Here is a 26,675-nt window from a genome sequence, read left to right as displayed (position 1 = left end):
CTTAAAAGAGAGCGTTGGTTTTATTAGTTTTGTCTAGCACTTTTTTTTTTCCAATCGTATTATTTTCTAATTGTATCCTAGAAACGGAAGCAAACTTTGCTTTTTATGTACCTGATTGGTCCTTATGTAAAAAATTAAATAAAAAAAAACGAGTTTTTTTTTAGCTGAAAGTAAGGAGTAGCATTAAAACTGAAAACAAACAAAATTCTTTTTATGTTTCTATTGATATCAAAATATTGCTTTAGAGTTACGGTTGCTAATGAGCCGAGTCGCTCCTTACTTTTAGTTCGGTAATACGAACTGTTTGATTAAATTAAAAAAAAAGTTTTTTTTTTCAACTGAAAGTAAGGAGCAACATTAAAACTTAAATCAAACAGAAATTATTTTGTATGTGAGGGGAACTGCTCCATCCTCAAACCTTGCTCTTTACCAACAGCTAATACTAATACCGTGCCCTAGAGGTAGTGAGGGGTCTTATCATCTACAGAGCAATCTCAAAATTTTGCTCTCTCTCTCTCTCTCTCTCTCTCTCTCTCTCTCTCTCTCTCTCTCTCTCTCTCTCTCTCTCTATACTTGCTATTAGTATTCTTGGTTTTGTTGTTTGTCAGATATTCTTGGGGAAAAAGGGCATGGGAAGGAGCTACTTCCTCTCGAATCCTTTTGAACACTTACAAAGGCCACTAGAACTTTTAGTTTCCGTTCGAATGATCCCTCTCCCCATTTCGGCTCGATAAGATAACTCCTTGGCATAACAAACAAACCACAACAAATAAACACACAACTGTGATCTTTCTTCTCGCCAAAATACAAAGTACAACTTTTATGTTGATAAGGTCTTGGAACCTCTATAGTTAGGTTCTCTGATATGTTGAATCTGATTGTATCTGAATCTGATATTTCATTGATATCGCTTGACGTTTGGGGGTGTTTCACCTTTATTCCGAAAACCAGACGCAAGTTTCTTAGGTTCTTAGCTTTTAATGAGTAACGTCAAACTTATATTTTTGGAACAAATTGAAAAGTTCGATTCCCTCTGATTAGCCCTCCTGTTTAAAATTTTAAGCCCAGAAGGAATAGCAATTCTTTCTTTTTTTTGTCACAAGGTATTGTATAAGTAAACTTCCGGTTTGTTTGCAGTGAAATCAAACAATAAGTGCGGGGCAATTCTAGTGAACCTAATTGGGAGCATTCTGCAATTAGTTTCCTTCTTCCTCCCTAAATTTGAAGAATCATTTTTTTGTATTTTTCATTGAAAAAAGTTAAAAGAAATTTTCCGCTCCTCTAAATTTTGATAAAACGCATATCCCTCTGTAACTTCATGAATTTGTGCCCCTCCTTGGATTTATCTTTAGTCTGCCCGTACCTGAAAAGTTTTTACAGCAAAATCGCACATTCGTCAGTGTTGCCAAGTTGAACCGTAAAAACAAATAAGCGAAAATAATTTGTTAAATTTGAGACCACTTTTATTATACATAAATTCAAACATTGACAATATATTGATTTCTAAGACAGTTACGCCGTCACGACAGTTACACCCACGATGGTATAGCTCTAAATCAGCTACAAACAAAAATCAGCATTGCTGATCAAGTGGATGAAAAACAGCTACGCTATCCTGTCAACCTTTATATATATATATATATATATATATATATATATATATATATATATATATATATATATATATATATATATATATATATATATATATATATATATATATATATATATATATATATATATATATATATATATATATATATATATATATATATATATATATATATATATATATATATATATATGATATATTATATGATGTAAGTTTGCAATTAACCTATACAAATTATCAGATTTCATTTCACTGTCATATTTACTTTAAACAGAACATTGTTGATCATATATGATAGGGAATAATATTGAAAAGGTCGTTTCTTAAAAAAGTAATAATAATACAAAAAAATCTACTATCCAATTTAAAGCTATTTTTGTCCCAATAGTATATTACAAATTCAATTTGTCAACCTGACTTATCCGTAAGCGAATAGAGTTGGCAAATTGAAAAAGTCCAGTGACCCGAAAAATGTTAATGTGGTAAGGAGGAAACGTTTTTTAACAGGGATATTACATAAATGTAAAACAGGAAATAAAAAAAAGAAATAACCTTCCTGAATTATAAAAAACCATGTTAGTTACCAAATCAAAAATGTTTAGTTTTCCTCCTCAAATATGTTAACCGTTCTTTCTTAATTTTAATATTTTGGCCATAAATCTAGAACTATTTAGGTCTGTTGACACAACGTCTTTGATATTCTCTGTTTCATAATTGGGGAATCATTTCATAATTTGTGCAAATATAACAGTTATCCTGTTCATTTCATAGGTTTAGTATCAAATTTGAGGCCAATTTTTAATTAGTAAATTGATCTATTATGGACATATTACACCGTTGAAATTCGGTGTCACCATGGAAGGTGCAGTTTTGATAGAAGGACTGCAGTTTTAATAGATGGTGAATTGGTTGCGGAATTTCCCAAAATAAATCTGCTTAGTCTTAGCTGTTCAGCAAGACCGTATCCTGGGGGAGGGGTTGGGTGTTTGACTCCACCCAAAAATATTTTTTCGATTCGTAAAAACGTAACAAAGATATAAAAAATTGATAGGTTTTTTAAAGGTTTTTTGTAAGGCCCGTCGAAAAAAAGACCCCCCCCCCGCCGATCAAAAATCCTAGATGCGGCCCTGATGTTCGAATTTAAAGTGCTAAAGATAGTGGCAATAAAATCTGATTCTTGAACTAGTTTAGGTGGAAATCTACATCACCAAATAAATCTAGGTAACTAGGAAAAACCGAGAATCAAATTTTACCAAAAGACCTGCTTAGGCACCTCTGAAGATTTTTGTAGTAGCGGGACTTCGGCTACTATTTTTTACTCCTACAAAAAAAAACAATATAAACAAGAGCTAAGAGCTCATATGGCACTTGTGACGAGGTCGGAAGAGCCAGGAGCCAAGAGCTCATATGGTATTATTTCTAGCAAAATTCTAAGAATCAATAGATTGATTTCAAAGGAAAATCAGAGGCTTAATGCCGGTCGGGATTGAAAATAAGAGCTCTGAGTCACGAGGTCCTTCTGAATATCAAAATTCATTAAGATCCGATCACCCACTCGTAAGTTAAAAATACCTCAATTTTTCTAATTTTTCCTCTCCCTTCAGCCCCCCAGATGGTCGAATCAGGGAAAACGACTTTATCAAGTCAGTTTGTGCAGCTCCCCGACACGCCTACCAATTTTCATCGTCCTAGCACGTCCAGAAGCACCAAACTCGCCAAAGAACTGAGCCCCACACCTAGCTCCACCAAAGAGAGCGGATCCAGTCCGGTTACGTCAATCACGTATCTACAACATTTATAAGCGTTTTCCAAGATTTCCGGTTTCCCCCTCCAACTCCCCCCAATGTCAAAAGATCTGGTCGGGATTTGAAATAAGAGCTCTGAGACATGAGTTCTTTCTAAATATCAAATTTCATTAAGATCCGGTCACCCGTTCTTAAGTTAAAAATACCTGAATTTTTCTGATTTTTTCAAATTAACAATGTCCAGCTCCCTCAAAGAGAACGGATCCGTCCAATTATGTCAATCTCGTATCTATAACTTGTGCTTATTCTTCCCATCAAGTTTCATACCGATCTCTCCACTCTATGGATTTTCCAAGATTTCTGTTTTCCCCCTCCAACCATCCATATCCCTGGACCCGATTCGAATTGAAAATGGAGTATCTGAGACATAAGATTCTTCCATATATAAAGTTTCATTAAGATCCGATCACCCATTCGTAAGATACCTCGATTTTCACGTTTTCCAAGAATTCCGGTTTCCCCCTCCAACTCCCTTCAATGTCACCGGATCTGGCCGAGATTTAAAATGCGAGTTCTAAAGCACAAGATCCTTCTAGATATCAAATTTCCTTAAGATCTGATAACCCGTTTGTAAGTTACAAATACTTATTTTTTCTAATTTTACCGAATTACCCCCCCCCCCCCCCCACCTCCACCAAAGAGAGCGGATCCGATCCGGTTATGTCAGTCAATTATCATGGACTTGTGCTTATTCTTTCCACCAAGTTTCATCCTGATCTCTCCGCTTTAAGCTTTTTCCAAGATTTCCGGTCCCCCCCAATAACACTGGATCCGGTCGGGATTCAAAATAAGAGATCTGAGTTTCGAGGTCCTTCTAAATATGAAATTTCATTAAGATACGATCGTTCTTTCGTAAGTCAAAAATACCTCATTTTTAATTTTTTAGAATCAACCCCCTCCCAACTCCCCCAAAGAGAGCAGATCCGTTCCAGTTATGTCAATCCCGTATCTGGGACTTGTGCTTATTTCCCCCACCAAGTTTCATCCTGAATCCCTCCACTCTAAGCGTTTTCCAAGATTTTAGGTTCCGCCCTCCCCCTAACTTCCCCTTCACCGGATCCCTTCGGGATTTAAAATCATAGTAATGAGACACGATATCTTTCTAAATATCAATTTTCATTAAGATCCGATCACTCCCTCGTAAATTAAAAATAACTCATTTTTTTATTTTTTCAGAGTTAACCCTCCTCCCCCAACTCCCCAAAAGAGAGCAGATCTGTTCCGGTTATTTCAATCACGTATCTAGGACTTCCGATTATTTTTACCACCAAGTTGCATCCCGATCCCTCCACTCTAAGCGTTTTCCAATATTTTATGCCCCCCAACTCCCCCCAATGTCACTGGATCTGGTCAAGATTTAAAGTAAAAGCTCTGAGACACGATTTCCTTCCAAAAATCAAATTTCATTAAGATCCGATCACTCCTTCGTAAGTTAAAAATACCTCATTTTTTCTAATTTTCAAGAATAAACCCTCCCCCCCAACTCCCCCAAAGAGAGTGGATTCGTTACGGTTATGTCAATCACTTATCTAGTTCTTGTGCTTATTTTTCCCACCACGTTTCATCCCGATCCCTCAACTCTAAGCGTTTCCCGAGATTTTAGGTTTCCCCCCTCAATTCCTCCAATGTCACCAGATCCAGTCGGGATTTAAAATAAGAGCTCTTAGACATGATATTCTTCCAAACCTCAAATTTCATTAAGATCCGATCACTCCTTCGTAAGTTAAAAATACCTCATTTTTTCTAATTTTCAGAATTAACTTCCGGTTATGTCAATCACGTATCTAGGACTCCTGCTTATTTTTCCCACCAAGTTTCATCCTGATCCCTCCATTCTAAGCGTTTTCCAATATTTTAGACCCCCCCAACTCCCCCCAATGTCGCCAGATCTGGTTGGGATTTAAAATAAGAGCTCTGAGACACGGTGTCATTCCAAATATCAAATTTTATTAAGATCCCATCACCTGTTCGTATGTTAAAAATACTTAATTATTTCCAAATTAACCGACCCCCCACTCTCCCCCCCCCCCAGATGGTCAAATCGCGACTATTTCTAATTTATTGAAAATAAATAAAAAACAATTTAAAATAAAGGAGTAAAAAGAAATAGTCGCAAAAATCGCGACTATTTCTAATTTAATCTTGTCAAGTCCCTGATATGCCTGCCAAAATTCATCGTCCTAGCTTACCTGGAAGTGCTTAAAGTAGCAAAACCGGGACAGACAGACCGACAGTCCGACAGACCGATAGATTTTGCGATCGCTATATGTCACTTCGTTAATACCAAGTCCCATAAAAACTGGTAACGCTGTTTTACCCATTTATACTCACATGCAGACACACTCTCACAACAGATCTCCTCAAGCATAACCTACGTCTTTCCAATAAAATGTTCAGCCAACAATTCTATCCACTCAATATCCAATCGCTCTTTCCACCTTTTACTCTCACTTAAACGCCATCATTTTCTTACATTCAAAACCTTTTTAACTCAATCCCTTTTCTCTTCTTCCTTATTTTTCATACATATTCACATAATTTCGTTACAATCAAAACCACATCTCGCTCTCTCGTCTCATTTCCGGGAAATACAATATTCAGTTTAATCAAACTTATCTTATCTTCTCAGTGTTCAAAACCACACCACGATTGCTCAAGCCACTTGAACATTTATCTACAATTCCGTCATTATATTTGTAGTCAAAACATTCAGACCGAATTTTCAGTATTTCGTCAGACAGCTTGCACTTTTGCCCTTCATCACGAGTAAAACGACTCACTCGATCTTGGTGCGGCAGTATCTCATGAATAAACGTAAATTCATTCAGAAAGCCTACGTTTTTTTCTCTCGAATATACCATATCACTTCATGAATTTTTCCTGGCACATCACTATTTTTTGTTTTGCTAGTTCATCCTCCTCAGTATTTGTCATCGGCAAGGTCCGTTCTTTTATTATTTAACCGTTGATCCATTCACAACAGATGATTTAACAAACGTCTCTAATCCTCAGAGACTTGTGCACCTTTCGGAAATCTATAACACCAAGACTCCCTTCATCTAGCAGCCTATACAACATTTTTGCACTTAGCTTTTCAGTTGCCCCTTCCAAACAAAACGCCAAATGCTCCTTCCCATCTTTTTCGCGCACTTATCTTCGATATTAAAAGACGGTGTCAGCTAAAATAGCAGCGGGAGAGCATACGTGTTCACATACACTACTTGTCCAAACATTGACAAGAAATGTGTCCTTTGATGGGCTGCCAGCAACCCCTTAATCTTTTGCACACGATCTTCTCACAATTTTCCCATATTCACCGTACTCTCAGAAAGAGCATCGAATATTTTCACTGACTGAACCTCCTCGACCCAGACTGGGCCTTATTTCCTCGAATACCACCAAACTGATATCCTCCCATGATTCCCGGCATTATATTCTTCATTCTCTTAATTAATAATTTGGACATTCTTCTGTAGTCACTGATTGAAACCGATACAGCCCTCTGGTTTTGAAGCTCCTTCTATCGCCTCCTTTAAAAAGGAAAAATATCATGCCTAAATCGTCCCCTAGATATCATTGTTCAATATAGCTTCTTACCACCAGAGTAAAAAAGATCACCAATTTCCGGACAAAAATTCTTTATAAAATTCGTATCCCGGTCCATCAACACCAGGTGTCTTCCCATTTTTATTCCTCTTATTATTTTTTCAGTTTCCAGTCGTGCTACCTCCTGCCGCTTTGGGAAATAGCAGATAGTTAATTTTTCAGCTTTTTCGAACAGAGAGCATTGCAAAATTTAACTGATTAGTTTTACTTATTTATTTTCACGATGCAAGGTGATAGCACTAACGACAATGTAGTGCTGCGCTAAAAGAATCCGAACAAGCAAAAGAACAATCCTAGAAAATTGCAGTTTCCGTGTGAGTATGTCTAAGATGGGCCCCGGGCCAAAAATGTGTTTATTTTTATGTCCTTGGTGCTTAAAGGATTTTTAACATGGTCATTTTTAATTATCTTTGGTTACACATGTAAGTAGTACATGAATAAGGTTGCAAACATTTAAAGGGAGGGAGTTCATCAAGTATTAGCAATAGGAGTTAGAATTTAGTAAAGAAGAAGGATTCAGTCACTGTTCTTATTGTGTACTAGCAAAAAGAAAAGAAAAATACAAAAAAGATTTAAGATTTTCAACAGTGAAGTAAATTAGAAAATATCTACACTTTAAAAGTGGCTTCTACTTCCAGGTCTTACTAGAATTCTATGCCTAAACATTGATTTCTGACCAGGCACCTGTTTAGTCAAGGGTGCTCATGGGTGTGGGTAGCTATGCCTTCCTCCCTAGATTTTTTGTCCCTTCACCAGGATCTTGAAAAGCACCTTTATCTTGTGGTTTCATCGAAAAAAGACAAAAAAAAACCTCCTAGATTTTAAAAAATTAGTATTTTTATTAAAAGAAATGAAAATATTTGCTTCCGCATCCCTCCACTACATTCCGGTGAATAGGTGCCCATAGGAGGCCTAATCACATACACATACGAGGACCTCTTTCAAGAATGGATGATGAAGGTAGTGACGGAAATAACTTCCTGGCTAGTAGAATTTCAGATCCTTGACACAGAGCTCTAGTCCTTAAACTCGACGCTTTGCTGTAATTTGTGCTTCTAAGCACTCAATTTGATGTGTTAACAGAAGCAAAATAGACATAGACCTCTAACCGAGCGTGGACCTCTAGCTTGACACGCTTGCAAACACCAATGACAAAAAGCGCTAAAAACCAGAGCTAAGAGCTCATATGGCATGAGCTCTAACAAAATTCTAAGAATCAATAGATTGTTTTAAAAGGAAAATCAGTGGCTTAATGTCGTTCGGGATGTAAAATAAGAGCTCTGAGACACGAGGTCCTTCTAAATACCAAAATTCATTAAGATCGGATCACCCACTTGCAAGTTAAAAATACCTCGTGTTTCTAATTTTTCCTCTCCCTTCAGTCCCCCTGGTGGTCGAATCGGGAAAATAACTTTATCAAGTCAATTTATGCGGGTCTCTGACACGCCTACCAATTTTCATCGTCCTAGCACGTCCAGAAGCACCGAACTCACCAAAGCACTGGACCCCCTAACTCCCCGAAAGAGAGCGGGTCCAGTCCGGTTACGTATCTACGACATTTGCTTATTCTACCCACCAAGTTTCATCCCGATCTCTCCACTCTAAGCGTTTTCCAGGATTTCCGGTTTCCTTCTCTAACTCCCCCAATGTCACCAATTCTGTTCGGGATTTAAAATAAGAGCTCTGAGACATGAGCTTCATCTAAATATCAAATTTCATTAAGATCCGGTCACCCCCAAAGAGAGCAGATCCGTTCCGGTTATGTCAATCACGTATCTAGGACTTATACTTGCTTTGCTCACCAAGTTTCATCCCGATCCCTCCACTCTAAGCGTTTTCCAAGATTTTAGGTTTCCCCCTCCAACTCCCCCAATTACACCGGGTCCGGTCGAGAGATTTAAATTAAAAGCTCTGAGACACGATATTCTTCTAAATATCAAATTTCATTAAGATCTGATCACCCATTCGTAAGATCATTTTTTCTAATTTTCCAAATTAAACCTCCCCCCACTCTCTCCCTCCCCCTCCATATTATCAAATCGAGGAAGTGAATATTTCTAATTTAATCTGGTCTGGTCCCTGATGCGCCTGCCAAATTTCATCGTCCTAGCTTATCTGGAAGTGCCCAAACTAGCAAAACCGGGACAGACAGACAGACCAACAGAATTTGCGATCGCTATATGTCACTTGGTAAATACCAAGTGCCATAAAAAGGACAAAGGCTCGGATATAACGAAAATTCTGTGATCATGAAGTACCAAGAAAAAATTAATCTGAGGAATTTATTTTTTAACAATGGGGGTAATTTGCTATAGGACAGGGAGGAAAACTGCCCCCCGAACCTCAGTCCTAACCCCCAGTTGAAATTTAGTGTCTCAAAAAACCTTGTCGAAACTCACATAGACCTACATAATTCAAGCTTTCACAAAAACAGATCAATTTTCTTTAGTATACCTTTGCCTTTACGGTACTAAATGGCACAATTTTTACTGTCATTTTCACTTGACTTGAAGAAATCGGCTCCAACTCCCCCTCTCCTCCCCCATAATTTTGATGAAATCAAGCCCCTGATGTTTATTACACGTATGGAAGATAAGGCCAATACGCAGTGCCAAAAAATGAGTTAAATTAGGCAACGCATGGTCTAAAGGAAAATAATTTTCTGGGTTAAGGCGCTAACAATCTCCTGTCAGAGTTGAGAAGGAAAAAGTCTAGGCTTTTTTTTTTTTTTTTTTTCTTTCTAGTGTCAGTTAAAGTTCTTTGACCTGTTTTATTAAATATTTCAACATAATAATGTTTTTTCCTTAGTCAATGCAATATTTCGCCTAAAAGATTACATGACAATTTCCCTTATTCCTTAAGAGATTAAATGTAAAAAAACAAGTTTTTTTACTGCAAGTAAGGAGCGACATTAAGACTTAAAACGAACAGAAAATATTCTGTATAAAAAAGGGGTTGTCCCCTCCTCAACGCCTTGCTCTTTACACTAAAGTTTGCATCTTTCTCAGAATTCTACTATTTAAAAAAATAAAAAACTTTAGCGTAAAGAGCCTGTCGTTAAGGAGGGGACAACCCCTTTCATATATGGAGTAATTTCTGTTCGTTTTAATCTTTAATGTTCCTCCTTACTTGCAGTTAAAAAAACATGTCTTTTTATTTAATTTCTGAACGTTTTTGAATTAATGCATGTTTTGATTTTGGCTCACCTCACATGAATAATTAAAGCGAAATTTGCATATTATTTTATTTTTTTTTAGCTAAATGGCTTTCTCATAGTTTTGATCGGACGATTTTGATAAAAAAGGGGTGGGGCCGGAGGCTTAGTTGCCCTCCAATTTTGGTTACTTAAAAAGGCAACTAGAACTTTTTATTTTTTACGAACGTTTTTATTAGTAATAAATATACGTAACTTACAAATTAACTTACTAAACGAACTTCTGTATTTGTATACTTCTTATTATATATATGAGGGGGTTCGTCCCCTCGTCAATACCTCGCTCTTTACACTAAAGCTTGAATTTTGACCCAATTCTTTAAGAACGACACCTGAATCCTAAAGGCCGTAGAATAAATAGTTGAAATTACTAAAAATGCTTTAGCGTAAAGAGCGAGGTATTGTGGAGGAGACGAGCATTCTTATATACGCAATAATTTCTGTTCGTCTTAGGTTTTAACGCTGCTCCATACTTCCAGTTGAAAAAACTATTTTTTTCATTTTTTTTTTTTTAATAATTCTAGAAAATCCTAGGGCCCCTTCATGGAAATTCTCTTCCCTCATAATAAATTTCTCCATGGAAAGATCCTCCCACGTAACCTCGCCCACCCGACCAACCTCCCCCCTAACGTGAAAAATTCCCCCTGAAAACATCTGTATACTTCCCAATAAGCATCACTATATGTAAACAATGGTCAACGTTTTCAACTTGCAGCCCTCCCCCGGGGGCGGGGGATTAAGTCGTCCCGAAAGACATAATTGTTAGATTTTTCTATCCCACTGAACAAAATGGCTATTTCAAAGTTTTGATCCGGTGACTTTGGGAAAAATGAGCGTGGCAGGGGGCCTAGGTGCCCTCTATTTTTTTTTCACGTAAAAAGGGCACTAGAACTTTTAATTTCCGTTAGAATGAGCCCTCTCGTGACATTCTAGGAACTCTGAGTCAGTTCGATCACCCTGGAAAAAAAAACAAAAAAAAAACAAATAAACACGCATGATCGTCTGTGATCTGTCTTTCGGCAAAAATACAAAATTCCACATTTTTGTAGATAGGAGCTTGAAACTTCTACAGTAGGGTTCTCTGATATGCTAAATCTGATGGTGTGATTTTGTTAACATTCTATGACTTTTAGGGGGTGTTTCCCCCTATTTTCTAAAATAAGGCAAATTTTCTGAGGCTCTTAACTTTTGATGGGTAAGACTAAACTTGATGAAACTTCAATATTTAAAATCAGCATAAAAATGCAATTCTTTTGATGTAACTATTGGTATCAAAATTCCATTATTATGAGTTTTGGTTACTATTGAGCCGGGTCGCTCCTTACTACAGTTCGTTACCACGAACTGTTTGATGATATAGTAACGTTTAAATTGGATGTAACGCTTTGAGAGCGAAATCTTGGGCGTTATAGTTTTTCATCCTCTCTGTGAATTACTTGTAGGGATGTTGATAAAATTCTTTATCTTTTAGCCGTGGCTTTGCGTCAGCATCCGAATTCCAGTGGTAGCTGGACTTAAACTCCCCGAGGATGAGCTAATCATGGTGAAGTGTAAGCCCCAAGACAGAATGGTTTCAGAAAAGAAAGAGTCTGATTTTAATGGAGCAAGGTAAGGAAATATATACTATCGATAAGAGAATTTCCTAATAAGTATTAAAACGAAGAATGCATTCAAATGTTCCCAGGAATAATTTATTTCTAAGGTTTTATCGGTGCGTTTTCTTTGTTGCTGTTCTGAAATTGACAATTTATGTTCTGAAAGAGGGCGGTAAATCTTTTTGAGCTAAATTGTTGCGTCAACATAAGAGTTCTAGCGAGCCAAATATTCGCCCACGTGAAAAATTCCGTTTAAGGTATGTTCTTGTTCTTTGTTATTTTTTATTTTGTTCTTTGTCCCTGAACTGTATCCAGGATTTGTTTTAAGCGAGTGGGAGGGGACTGCCAAGGAAACTGTTTCTTGGGCGGTGAGCTATGGTGTTTTTACCAGCATTTTAAACTTCAATTTATCAGCCGAAGAAATATTTTTCACTTTTTTAAGAGAAATGGTCTTTTTATCCACATTTTTACGAGCGAATATCCAGTCCGAGAAATGTTTCGGGTGGAGGAAACCAGTCCTCCCCTCCGACTCCTCCCCTAGATACAGCCCTACCTTTTGCCCCCTAATTTTTGCGTCCCTCAAAATCATTTCCTGGCATCTGAGTCAGGATTTACAGTAGCTAGTTAGTTAAGATAATACATTATTCAAAAACTTACATATTCAGGTTTTATAACTTATGACCTGTCATTTTGCAGGGCTGTTTTTCAGATCAATTAGAAAACTTGTACATGCTGTAACAACATAGCTAATGTATCATTCTTCGCCGCTTTCTTCTCACCTTAAACACAGCATGCAACCAATCGATTTAATGGGTTCTAATCGATTCTGTGGGTTTTGTTGAGGCTGGTTTAACAAGTTCATTTTTTTTTTGCTTCCTACCAGTAGAGCCAAATTCACGAAAATATGAAGGGGGCAGAATGTATGTTTCAAAACATCGGGAGATGGTCACTTTGTGTATCTTCTATAATATTTTTCAATATCTAAGGGGGACAATTTTTTTCAGCAATTACCAAAAAATGATGCTTTACCATAAAGATACAAAAAGGTATTTTTCATGATCCTGAAATGAGTCGAAAATTTGGAACGGGGAGGGAATGCCTCTTCCTCCAATTGGTACCACTGCTTGCTACAAAAACGCTTTATGGGGGAGATATATCTTCCCTTACTTTTTTCAAAAAAGAACCAGTTACACTTTCAGATGAAAATACTGATATAGGCAAAACGTTAAAAACGACTGTACTCTCACTTCAAAAAGAAGAAGAGACAAGAAAAATAACGACGCTGGGGCAACTGGATTGGTTAACACTGAAGAACAAACAGGGCTTAGGTTCAATACCAAGCATTGTAAACGTAGCTATTTTTTTTCTACATGAATATATGCTGTGCTTTCTCATAAGACAATAATTATGGATCTGGCCAGACACGTCGATTAACAAGAATGTTGGGGAAAATGTAATAAAGCGAATTTCTCAAAATATAAGGGGGGTAATTTCGATGTTTTTTTTCGGTTTTTCTTAAGGAAAAGACAAACAAAGGTATTTTTCAGTGAAAACACCGAAACAAGTATTTTTAGTAACAATAAAAAGGTATTGAGAATCTAGGGGATGGGGATATTACTTTCCAATCCCCTCCCCAAATGGCACAACTGGGTTAATAGATATTTCTGAAACAGAACAAAATGCAGCAAAGTTTCCAAAGTATTCAGAGTAGATTATGTGTAACAAAATATGCATGAAAAAGCCAAACTTGGTGTGAAAACCAAATGAGTCTGAGGTAGGATGTAGGGGGGCCCGAAGAAGGCGACCCCTCATACGCTGGGTAGTGCAGCTTGAATTTACAACGGCATATATATACGCAACCAATTAAATCTTAAACCCAGACTGTATCCAAGGGGTGGTTTAAGGGTTTTGAGCTCCCCCTCGGAATATTTATCTGACTCGTAAAAACGTAACACAAATGCATATAAGTAAGTTTTGATGCATTTTTCAAAGTTTAGCCCCCCCGCCCCCGAAAAAAATAGCCCTCCTCGACAAAAATTGTGGATGCGTCCCTTGTTAAGACCATTAACAATGAAAGAATAGGGAGCAGCTGATTAAGCATTTCGGATATCAACAGTTCGTGGTAACGAACTGTAGTAAGGAGCGACCCGGCTCAATAGTAACCAAAACTCTAAAAAAAGGAGCTTTTATAACAATATTTACATCAAATGAATCGCAATTTTGATGCTGATTTTAAATATATAACCTTCACTAAGTTTAGACTTACCCATCAAAAGTTACGAGCCTGAGAAAATTTGCCTTATTTTAGAAAATAGGGGGAAACACCCCTCAAAAGTCATAGAATCTTAACGAAAATTACACCATCGGATTCAGAGTATCAGAGAACCCTACAGTAGAAGTTTCAAACTCCTATCTACAAACATGTGGAATTTTGTATTTTTTGCTACAAGACAGATCACGGATGCGTGTTCATTTGTTTTTTGTTTTTTTTTTTTTTCCCCAGAGATGATCGTATCGACTCAGTGCTCCTAGAATGTCGTGAGAGGTGTCATTCTAAAGGAAATTAAAAGTTCTAGTGCCCTTTTTAAGTGACCAAAATATTGGAGGGCACCGAGGCCCCCTCCTACGCTCATTTTTTCCCAAAGTCACCAGATCAAAATTCTGAGATAGCCATTTTATTCAACATAGTCGAAAAACTTAATAACTATTCTTTGGGGGCGACTTACTCCCCCACAGTCCCCGTGAGAGGGGCTGCAAGTTACAAACATTGACCAGTCTTTACATATAGTAATGGTTATTGGGAAGTGTACAGACGCTTTCAGGGGGATTTTTTGGCTGGGGGAGGGGTTGAGGGGAAGGGGTTATGCGGGGGGAACTTTCCATGGAAGAATTTGTCATGGGGAAAGAAATTTTCCATGAAGGGGGCGCAGGATTTTTTAGCATTTTTTAAAGAACAATAAAAAAATAAATATGAAAAGTTTTTTCAACTGAAAGTATCGGACAGCATTAAAACTTAAGACGAACAGAAATTATTACGGGTTCATCTCCTCCTAATACCTCGCTCTTTTCGCTTAAGTGACTTTATTAATTTTAACTATTTATTCTACGGCCTTTGTGATTCAGGGGTCATTCTTAAGGAATTGGGACAAAATTTAAGCTTTAGTGCAAAGAGCGAGGTATTGACGATGGGGAAACACCCTCATATACGTGATAAAAACATACGAATATTTAAGTTCGTTACGTAAGTTAATTCGTAAGTTACGTATATTTTTACTAATAAAAACGTTCGTAAAAATTAAAAGTTTTAGTTGCCTTTTAAATAACCAAAAAATTGGAGGGTAACTAGGCCTACTCCCTCGCTCCTTTTTTCTCAAAATCGTCCGATCAACACTATGAGAAAGTCATTTAGCCATAAAAATAAATTAATATACAAATTTCGTTTTAATTATTCATGTGCGGAGAGCCAAAATCAAAACATGCATTAAATCAAAAACGTTCAGAAATTAAGTAAAAAAAGACAATTTTTTTTAACTGAAAGTAAGGAGCGATATTAAAACTTAAAACGACAGAAATTATTCCGTATATGAAAGGGGCTGTTCCCTCCTCAACGCTCCGCTCTTTACGCTAAAGTTTTTACTTTTTTAAAAAGTAGAGTTGAGAGAAAGAGTCAAACTTAATTGTCGGATGGGAACACATGGCTAAAGGTAGGTTCAAAAATTGAGTGAACCCAGAGCCATGAGCCTTAGGTACGACTCTAGTTCGTCATTGTAAAAAGACACGTTTGCATGGAGCATAAATGGGAGACAGTTAAATAAAGTAGCTCCCGAAGTGATTTATTGCCATGAAGAATTACAGAAACTACTGGAAAAAGGAGTAACTATCACATTGGATTGGGTACCTGGACATGCGAACATTAGGGGAAATGAAATGGCCGACACTGCAGCAAAACAAGCATCCATAGAAGACGGGCAACCACTTGCAAGTGTTACGCCCAGGATGGTTAATCAAATTGGAGAAGTGATAAAGAAATTGAAAATAAGGACACTCGAGGACACTCGTGCGTTCTCAACAAATAAATTTATTATACAAAAGAAAGAAAGGCGATTTGAAAAGAAAATGTATGGAGCGCTATGTAAATCTGAAGCCAGGGTGATATTTAGACTAAGGTCAGGTCATGCAGGAACTCAGGCATATAGAGCCCGTTTCTATAATGATGATCCGAAATGTACATTTTGTGGAAATGAGGAAACGGTAGAACATCTTTTATTCGATTGTGAAGGAACAGAAGACAGTAGGAAGGATATTCGAAAATTTATTAGGGAAAACAGAATTCGACAGAATAGTGACATACTAAGCGGAGAAGGCTTGAACAGTGATTGTGCTGATGGACTTAAGTTGATATGCAAGTTTTTAAAGAATATTAATCGGATAAATCTTATATGAACCAAGTGGTATAGTGATCATAGTATAAGAAGCCTCCTGAGTCCTTGCGGGAAGAGAGGAGGAATCATCCAGTTCAATTCAATTCAATTCATGAGCCTTAGCGCCTGCGCAAACCGGTAGCCGGTATATGTTGCTAGAATATATATCTCGGAAGACCCTAGTATCTATCGTTACTGATTTTAAAGAAAATGAATCTCCTCCTGAAATTAAAAACTATACATATACGTAAAAATGTTAGTCCTAAATCTTACATATTCTCTGCTTCTCGAAAAATGCTAAAAGCAATTTAATTTCTGTTTTAAGCAATGTTTTGTTTTTAATACGTTGCAAAACAAATTGAAGCCACAGTAGACAGGTTTCAAAACTAGCATTCCAATTAATTTGGTCTCACTAATTAGGTCTACTACTTCGCACTTTAGAGCTAATTAGTTTGCTAGACAACAAGCAAAAAAAAAATGAGGATCAGAAACCTACTGAAAGCATGATAAAACACCATAAATATAGTATTTATATAATATATATTAATAGGGATATATATATTTATGCTTTGCATAATAAGTAATATTTAAATTAAGTAATATAAAGTGGCGGTACTTGTGTATTATTCAGAACAAACTCAATAAGTGAAGTTAGGTTCTTTCGTGAAATTAAATAAAAAAAACATAGTTTTTTTAACTGAAAGTAAGGAGCGACATTAAAACTTAAAACGAACAGAAATTACTCCGTATATGAAATGAGTTGTCCCCTCCGCAATCCCTCGCTCTTTACGCTAAAGCTTTTAATTTTTTTTAAAAAGTAGAATTGTGGCAAAGAGTCAAACTTTAGCGTAAAGAGCGAGGGATTGCGGAGGGGACAACTCATTTCATATACGGAGTAATTTCTGTTCGTTTTAAGTTTTAATGTCGCTCCTTACTTTCAGCTAAAAAAATTATTTATTTTTTTTATTTAATTTCTGAACGTTTTTGAATTAATGCATGTTTGGTTTTGGCTCTCCGCACATAAATTATTAAAATGAAATTTGTATAATAATTCTTTTTTCTTTGCTAAATGGCTTTCTCTTAGTTTTGATCAGACGATTTTGAAAAATAAGGGGTGGAGAAGGAGGCCTAGTTGCCCTCCAATTTTTCGGTTACTTAAAAAGGCAACTAGAACTTTTAATATTTAACGAACGTTTTTATTAGTAAAAAATATACGTAACTTAACAATTAACTTACGTAACAAACTTTCATAACCTTATATTTTTAATATGTATACGAGGGGGTTTGTACCCTCGTTAATACCTCGCTCTTTACACTAAATCGTAAGTTTTGTCCCAATTCTTTAAGAATGACCCCTGAATCAGAAAGGCCGTAGAATAAATAATTTAAATTACTAAAAATACTTTAGCATAAAGAGCAAGGTATTTATCTCCTCCTAAATACCTCACTCTTTATGCTAAAGTATTTTTAGAACGCCTCATATGCGGAATTATCTCTGTTCGTTTTAAGTTTCAATGCTACTTCTTCCTTTCATTTGAAAAAACGTTTTCATGTTTATTTTTCATTGTTTTCTTATAGTAATGCTTGAGAATCCTGCGCCCTTTTCATTGAATTCTTCTTTCCCCATGACAGATTCCTCCAAGGAAAGATCCTCCAACATAGCCCCCTCTCCTCAGCCCCACCCCCAAGCAAAATAAAATCCCCCTGAAAACGTCTGTACACTTCCCAATAACCATTACTATATGTAAACACTGGTCAAAGTTTGTAACTTGCAGCCCCTCCCCCAGGTATTGTGGGGGAGTAAGTCATCCCCAAAGACAAAGTTATTATAGTTTTCGACTATGTTGAACAAAATGGCTATCTCAAAATTTTGATCCGTTGACTTTGGGAAAAAAATGAGCGTGGGAGGGGGCCTAGATGCCCTCCAATTTTTTTGGTCACTTAAAAAGAGCACTAGAACTTTTCATTTCTGTTAGAATGAGCCCTCTTGCAACATTCTAGGACCACTTGGTCGATACGATGACCCCTGGGGAAAAGAAAAAAAAAAAAACAAACAAACAAATAAACACGCACCCGTGATTTGTCTTTTGGCAAAAAATAGAAAATTCCACATTTTTGTAGATAAGAGCTTGAAACTTCTACAGTAGGGTTCTCTGATACGCTGAAGCTGATGGTGTCATTTTCGTTAAGATCCTACGACTTTTAGGGGGTGTTTCTCCCTATTTTCCAAAATAAGGCAAATTTTCTCCGGCTCGTAACTTTTGATGGGTAAGGCTAAACTTGATGAAACTTATATATTTAAAACCAGCATTAAAATGCGATTCTTTTGATGTAGCTATTGGTATCAAAATTCCATTTTTTAGAGTTTTGGTTACTATTGAGCCGGGTCGCTCCTTACTACAGTTCGTTACCACGAACTGTTTGACAAACTACGATGCAGATACATCTTATGAGAAAATCCGGTTTCATAGCCACAAAGACAAAGCTCAATATAGTTTGCTAGACACAGTGATAGAAGATAGTGTTTGAACATGGATTTTGAAAAGAAGATTTGGGATTTGCCAAAGACTGAAAAAGAGGCAATTATATTTTCCAGGATAAGGGGTTGTTGCCCACAACAAAACAGTGCGTCAATGGACACAGCATGACTTTATACTCTTACGATAAGGAACGCATAGTGATAGAAGATACCCACCCTAACCTTCACTTATTGAGTGTGTTCTGAGTAATACACAAGTACCAAAAAGGCTTCAGTTACCGGCTGCGTAAAGTCATACCATTGTTCTCAGGAGGGTAATTGACAATGGCCAATATCACACGACGGTAGTTCCACATCAGTAAATTGTTCTATATAATGTAAGAAATGAAATGAAATTTATGTCTTTACTTATGCTAACATTCCAAACAGATGGTTATTGGTTAATTATGATTGAAAAATATCATTTACAAACATATCTTTAAACTTTTTTGTATTATCAAGCAATAAAAGAATTATTTCTTCCCATGGGTGGTATTTTAATGAATCTTACAACTTGCAATGATATTTTGTTCATTCAAGCATGAACAGTCGCTCTTTTCACAATAGGTAATTTACATACGACTTCATTATTTGGGCTTCAAGATTCGCATTCTTTCATTTATAAAAAGAAACTTGTTGAGGTGTCACAATAGTGAGATCTTATATCTTATTTTATTAATTGTATTTTAGCTATACGAGCGGCCGCATCCCAAAAGTCTAGCCTGAATTGAATAAACAATTATGGACATGATTAGAACGTCCTTACACCCCTTCCTTTCTTCTATTTTTGTAATTTGCACATTTGTGTCAGATGGAAACTTAATAAATACTAGACCATCATGGTTTCAAGCTGATTAGATTTTGCTCTTTTTATATTTAAACTGCTATGGCTCTGACTTGAAGCTCTCAGGGGTCAGTTCTTTTCTAATATAAGTAGTTTTCTAGTGTAATGTCTCTCAATGAATTGTTAAAGGTCATGAGACTGTGTTTAAATTTGAAATTATTGTAAAGAAAACATTTTTGCATGTTTTCCATTCGTGCGGTTTTTCCCCATTGTGCGTTGTCCTATACATAATGATATTTCTTTGAGGAATTTTTTTTTAGCATATTTAATATTCATATAGTTTCCCACCAGTTCGGGTTCAGACATGGACCGCCAAAATTGAATCTTGCTTGAAGTATTCCACTTTTGTTCAAATTACCTTCAGTTTTTATTGTTCCTGTAGCTCTTTTCCACAAGTTTTTGGTTTTATCTCCTACTTTTAGATTTCCCTTTTAATAAAAATTATAGTTTTGAACTCCTGGGCCTTTCCCCTAGTTTATTCAATCTTTCTTCGATTCACAGTCTTTCATGAAAATTAGCATGAATTACAAAGTAAATTGTATAATTAATAACTGTTTGTAATTATAATTAATAATCGTATAAATCAGAAAAAAGGCACGAAATCCCTAAGAAAAACATAGGAAAATTCTTACTTGGGACCCTCAAAATATGATTAATAGTAAATTTATTCTTTGATAGAGTAAAAATTTTGCTATTATAGTGCTTTTTTGTAAGTTTGCATATAGCTTTAGCCTAAATTCTACTTCAATAATGGGGGGGGGCTCTCAAAGTAGGGATGTTTTTATAGAGAAACAGTATTGAACGGGAAATTGGCTGACGCTCTTTTTTGTCACTATAGTTATTCTTTCATTGAAGGGGTATTGCTGCGGAATTACCAATCTTTGTTAGAGAAATGGAATTCTAACTTCAAAAATCTATTTATAGGCTCAGTAAGAGCACATTTTTGTAACTAGTATAAAAGTATGTTCTTTGCTGTATAGCCCCCTTCAAATTTAGATTTTTTTTAGGGGTTCGGTTACAGTAAGCCAGAACAGGGGCAGATCTAGGGAGTTGTTTCAGGGGCAGGTGCCCCCCCCCCCCAGAAGGTTGAAAGTTGTACTAATGAAATGGCCATGAGGTGAGAAATACCGATGGAAGAGCCAAATTCTTTTTTTTTTTGAAGAGCACAAAGATTGATTTTGTTCCCGCCCATGAACTAGGATCACTCGTTTTATCTGTTTAATTAACATTAGTGGTTTAATATAATGACCAAGCTCTATTACTAGGTATTTGATGAGTTTCAAGCCTATGTGTAATTTTCATTTGTAGGTCAGAGATATCTGGGATCATAATGTATACTTTTATTTATTTTTTCTCTCATCCACTTTGATCCGACCATAATTATCCCATCAAGATATAAACTGTATACCCTTCAGCATGGTTTTATGAAGTAGGCGGCCTGTACATCAAATCAAACATGGATTTTATTATAATAAAGATGTCAGTGATATGTTGGCCCACCATAGTTGTGTATTTTTGGCTTAGCGTATCAAGTTTCTAAAAATTTATGTCAGAATATGATTTTAGCTGTATGAAATTGACTTTCGGGGTGGACCACCCGTAGTTAAAAAACTCGTCTACTGTATTATCATGCGTTTGATTGCTTTGAGGCAACTTATAGATACAGTCAATTAAAGATACTTATGTGTTTCAACTTGTTTCACTTATTATAATACTTAAGAAAGTTTGTTGATTAGTTGAATAGATTGGATGTTAATTATATTGAACGACTTAACAAAAATGTAGCTAATCATACTTGTAGTCAGGCGCGTGCTCAGGGGTTCGATTATATTCTATGCTCAATTCTCCTGAAATTAAATAAAAAAATTTTTTTAACGGAAAGTAAGGAGCGACATTAAAACTTAAAACGAACAGAAATTACTCCGTATATGAAACCCCTTTTCCTCCTCAACCCCTCGCTCTTTACGCTAAAGTTTGACCCTTTCTCTTAACTCTACTTTTTAAAACAGTAAGAAACTTTAGCGTAAAGAGCTCAAAGGTACTCATGATGCAGTTTCTTTGGTTTAAATCAAAAGTAATTCCAAAATAGCATAATGAAGATAAGGGTCATTCAAAATCTAATTGCAGTATAAATTCTTCATAAATATTCGCATTACAAAATCTTTCAAAACAGTTCAGATTTTTCTAGTCCATCGGCGGAGTCAAATCATGAAATCTTATGGCGATGCACTTCTCAATATCGAAGTGGAAGGGTGTCATATTGATATTTTTCTTCCTTTTCCAATAAAATTACTAAACAAGAGTACTTTTTTAAGAAAATACCTCAATAAAACGCATTTTTTGAAACCTAGAGCATTGGTTGATCTAATCAACCAAAGACTAGGCTTGGGCCTTTTGACATTCTTTCCCTTCAAACAGCTTCTAATAGCCAGAGAAGAAGCAATATTTCTTTCAAGTACATTGTTAAGCTAGGCGCAATTTTTCAAATAATTATTCACATATGTCGTTCAATTCGAATTAGGTAAATGATGAACGCTTTCTTGATAGTCATTTAATGACTGATTAGGTATTATCTAAGTACTTCTCGAGAAGTGTTTCGATGTATCGTGTCAAAATGATAAATGAACCTTTTCCCTTTTTGATAGATGACGCATTGAGTAAAATGAAAAAGGTGCAACCTTTTTTGTGATAGTGTGAAAGTTTAAGACCTGACTACTCTCTGATAATTCAAGAAATAATATGTACTAATTAGTGCTTGTGTTTCCTTGTGTACCGTTTAGGCGTTTTTAAAATGGCGTCGTCTTGATCTCTTAAAATCAATGCATTTTTCAAACCAAATTTATTCAAAAAATTGCACATTCGGGATTACAGGAAAGAGTGTCTTTGCTACTGTTGCTGCACCATCTTACAACATGTGCTCTATGGTTGAAAATTGGACTGATGCTCTGATTGGCAGTTTGAGGCTCAGGGATTGATCCGTACAGCAGCAAGGCTGGGCAGCAAAGTTACTAAATGTCCCATTAAAAAAGACCCTGCAACTGAAACGTCAATTCGACACCTTATGCGCCAGCAATGGCTCTTGATGACCTTTATCTTTTTTTTACATCAAGTATGTGGTAACGATATTAAGGTAAAATTCTGGCAGCTATAGGAAGGGTTTTACTTGTCCTCTCAGTCTAAGAGGCAAAACTGCGACTGTAAATATAAAGGTCATGCGACTGATAAAAATAGCGACTGTAAATACGGTATATTTGTATATTATCAATTAGGGTGTTGGGCAATTGGTTCTCTTATGGATGAGGGGATGGGGGTGCATTTGAAACCGAAAATTTTTTTTAGGCTAATGTTTTCAAGCTTCTTATGAGATTCGCTTCTGAATGATATTAAAAACGAAGTTTGACTTTTTGTCCCCAGCGCCTTAAAAATGACCGCTTAAGTACAAGTACGTACATTCATAGGTACTTTCAGTATAACACTATAAAATATAAGCGTAAAGACGGGGTCGAGGAGGAGGAACCCCACACAAACCGAATAATTTCTATTTGTTTTTAATTTTGGTCTCGGTCTTCACTTACATTTGATATACACTGAAAACTAATCTTAGCCCATGAACAGACACGTGGGTAAGGAAGAGTGGGGATGATTTTTAGATCAGGGTACTTCTTCCCAACATCTCACTTCATACCGATTTACCTTTCCACACCTTTTAACTGGTATCGGATTAATGTTTTAGAAATAAACTCTCAGCAAGCCGGCAGGACTTGATAAAGTGAAATTTTCTCTCATCGTCTTCCCCCTCTCTCTCTCTTCTTGTCTCGATATTCTCTTTTTTTACGCTTATTAAAGCAGAGTTTACGCTGTCATTTGGTTTCATTATATTTGCTAATTTATTTCAAACAGTGGGGTGGTAGAATAACAAGAAAATAATATCAGCCCAAATACAACTACTTAATAAATGAGCTCCTTTCACTTTTTCCACCCTCCCGCCTTTTGCCAGTCTGTTTACTCTCCCGTTTACTTGCTCTTTACATCTTTCTGTTTATCTCCCTGTATGTCAGCACAAAGTTCTCCCTCCTCTCTTTCTCTCTCTCAACATTCTTTCTCTATGTTATGCTTACAAAATTAATGTTCATAGCGACATTTCATTTCTTTATACTTAAAAAGTGCGAGATAGTGTAACAAAAATCTAATGTCACCCTGTGGTGGCGCAGTGGGTTTGACCTTAGCTTGGTAATACGGGACCCAGAGATCGAATCATACTGCAGTAATACACTGTAGGGCCGACGCAGGGACCTGAGTAGTCAAGAAGCGTCATTAGTCTGATACAATACAATACAAAAATAAAATTTCACCCCGTGCATAGACTTGATACATGAACCTTTGCTCTAAAACTTTTATCTCTCTACCTATTGCCGCCATTTATTATGTCTCCTTTCCATTTTCTTTTATCGAAAAAGTTGGCTAATTCAGGCTCTATTTCAGCTTGGCGATTCAGGCAGTATCCGTTGAGAGACGCAATCCACTCACCACATTTTCTGGAGGAAAACAAGAGTTTCTTTGTGAAATCGGGCTTTTTAGAAGACTTGCTGGGACTTCTTTATTTTCCCAGAGAGTTACAAGTGGAAGCTTAGTAGACCTTGGGGAAGAAGTGCAACTAAGGAGTATCGTTCGTTCTGGAGATGGTGAGTTCTGATCACTTATTATCAACAGGAGCAGAAGTGATTAAGGAATTATTGAGACCAAGCTCCTCATCATTAATATATTTATCCTAATCGTCAAATTGGAACTAATGGCGAAAAGCATAAGCTCAGCTACTTTAAAAACCTTGCAGAGAACCACAAGTAAAAGTCAAGTAAACCTTGGCGAGGTCCAACTAGAGAGCATTGTTCTACATGGGGATGCCACGTTTTGATCAGTGACTACACCCAGGGTAATAAATGGTGGGGATATTAGGAAGACAAAGCATCCAGACATTAAGACCTATAAATTGTCTACAAACGATGTAAGCAAGCTTAGGAACTTTCCATTTAGTATTCCTCCAAAATGGGTTTAGAATTTTTCCCCACTGGGTTTATGATTATACGCCTAGATAATGATGGTAAAAATTATTAATGACTATTACACCTAAACCCTGGCTATTTAATAAATGCATTTTAATTAGTTAGTGATAAAGCGAGTAAAAACTGAATATCTATGCAAGATATATATATATATATATATATATATATATATATATATATATATATATATATATATATATATATATATATATATATATATATATATATATATATATATATATATATATATATATATATCCAGTAGCGTACTGGTGAGTGGTGACAGGGAAAAAAGGGATACGTCAGTCATATCCATGTTCAAATACAATTCCTTGTTTTTCAAGGCAGGAGACTTCGGGTCTTCGTAACACAGACAACAAATTGCCATCTCAAAATTTGTATCCGATGCATTTCGGGAAAATAAGAGGTGTGTGTGTGTGGGAGGGGGGGTTATGCACCCTACGGTCAATCTGCATTTCCAAAAGAGCACTAAAACTTCTGAGTAGTAATCCAATGAACTCCCTCCAAAGTTTATACGATCACCCTTTCTATATTGACCTTTAATGCCCCCAGGGCATAACTTACAACCCTTGCCCTGAGGGCTTTGAGGGGTTGTTATCTTCAAAGATATAATTTCTGGATCTTTCAACTACGTTTAAAAAAATGGCTATCTCAAAATTTTGATTGAATGCGTTTTGACAAAATGGTTTGCTTGGGATGGGGGACAGTTGCCCTCCAATCAGTTTTGACTATTAAAAGGGCACTAGCTCTTTCAATTTTCAATCGAATGAGTCCTTTTCGAAGTTTCTACAAATTCCTCGATACGAACTGCCCTGGTCTAAATAAATAATACATTGTGTCCACATCGCTTTTCACTTAGGCAGCGCTATTGCGTATATCCAACATATCCAAGTATTTTTCCAATTACCAGTTTTTTGCTCTGAAGCAATTTAATATAAATTTCTCCATATATGAAAATCTTCAATTTTTCCACATAAGTGTGACAAGTGCAACAACGTCATTGCAATACTGATGAATATAAAAATGACGTCACTCACATAATATTTTTCTTCTGAAATTAAGGCTCTTAACTAATTTTCTCAAGCTTCTGGCCTATCCAGATACTTTTTTTTAACGGCAAGCTGATAAAAAGATGTCATATTATTTTTAATATGGTTAATTTTATTTAGGCGTTTATATTATCTGACAGCAGCAATAAAGCTTTCAATCATGGTTTAAACGGACCAAACTATTTGGTTTAGAGACCCCATAATTGAAATATTGTCAACTATAAATTGATAGGGTCATTGGGTATGATCTACTGATAGGCATTTCATCAAGATTAAAGTCATATAAGGGTTTTAAGTGGGCTGACAAAAGAATTAAGTTATTAGAGGGGGATGGATTGGCTTGATGTAATTCAAGGAATTTCTACGTGTAAACCATTTAAAGTGTGATTGCTAATGGCTCTATGAATATAGTCTGTACGGCATTTAAATTGTATATTTTCTAGCGATCAACAATTTCACAATCTGAATTTTCAGAATTGCACGGACAATTTGGGCCGCTAAATTTTGTATTCCATACAAATAAGAGATTTTGGTTTAATGCTTGAATTGCCAAAACAATAGTTTTTGTCAATAATATAGTCAAATCTGACAATAATTTTGTCAAACAATAGATCAGTAAATAGATTTCCATAGTTTTTACAACCCTAGACAGGATTTTTCGGTTCGCTTACAAGAGGCATAGGTACGGAGTTTCACTTGACGTAGGTCTAAAAGGAGGAGGCTAGCATTTTTAGAATCTCTTTTTTAATTAGAAAAAATAGTTTTGTCTATAGAATCTTGAAAATCGGTTCCAGGGATGGGAGGAGTTTGGTGAGTTTTTTTTTCCATTGCTTTTTAGACAGCCAATTTTCCTAACAATTACTTATCAGTGGTCCCCTCAGGTATTTACACCATCATAAGAACTAGCCTATATAATGGTGGAAAACTCTA

At 36.1% G+C, this 26,675-nt stretch overlaps 1 protein-coding gene across 2 annotated transcripts in view; it reads left to right on the top strand.

The window, feature by feature from the left end:
* LOC136039742 (uncharacterized) overlaps positions 1–26,675 on the top strand; it is a 104,437-nt gene that overhangs the window by 55,961 nt on the left and 21,801 nt on the right. For both annotated transcript variants that reach the window (XM_065723582.1, XM_065723583.1), the window contains 2 exons: positions 11,709–11,845; positions 24,098–24,297. In XM_065723582.1, coding sequence (XP_065579654.1) covers positions 11,709–11,845; positions 24,098–24,297 — 337 coding nt within the window. The remainder of the gene's footprint in view (positions 1–11,708; positions 11,846–24,097; positions 24,298–26,675) is intronic.

Source organism: Artemia franciscana, chromosome 20 (genome assembly GCF_032884065.1).
Source record: "Artemia franciscana chromosome 20, ASM3288406v1, whole genome shotgun sequence".
Classification (NCBI taxonomy): domain Eukaryota; kingdom Metazoa; phylum Arthropoda; class Branchiopoda; order Anostraca; family Artemiidae; genus Artemia; species Artemia franciscana.
The sequence above is the reverse complement of the archived record's forward strand: the minus strand, read 5'-3'. Positions and strand labels throughout refer to the sequence as shown.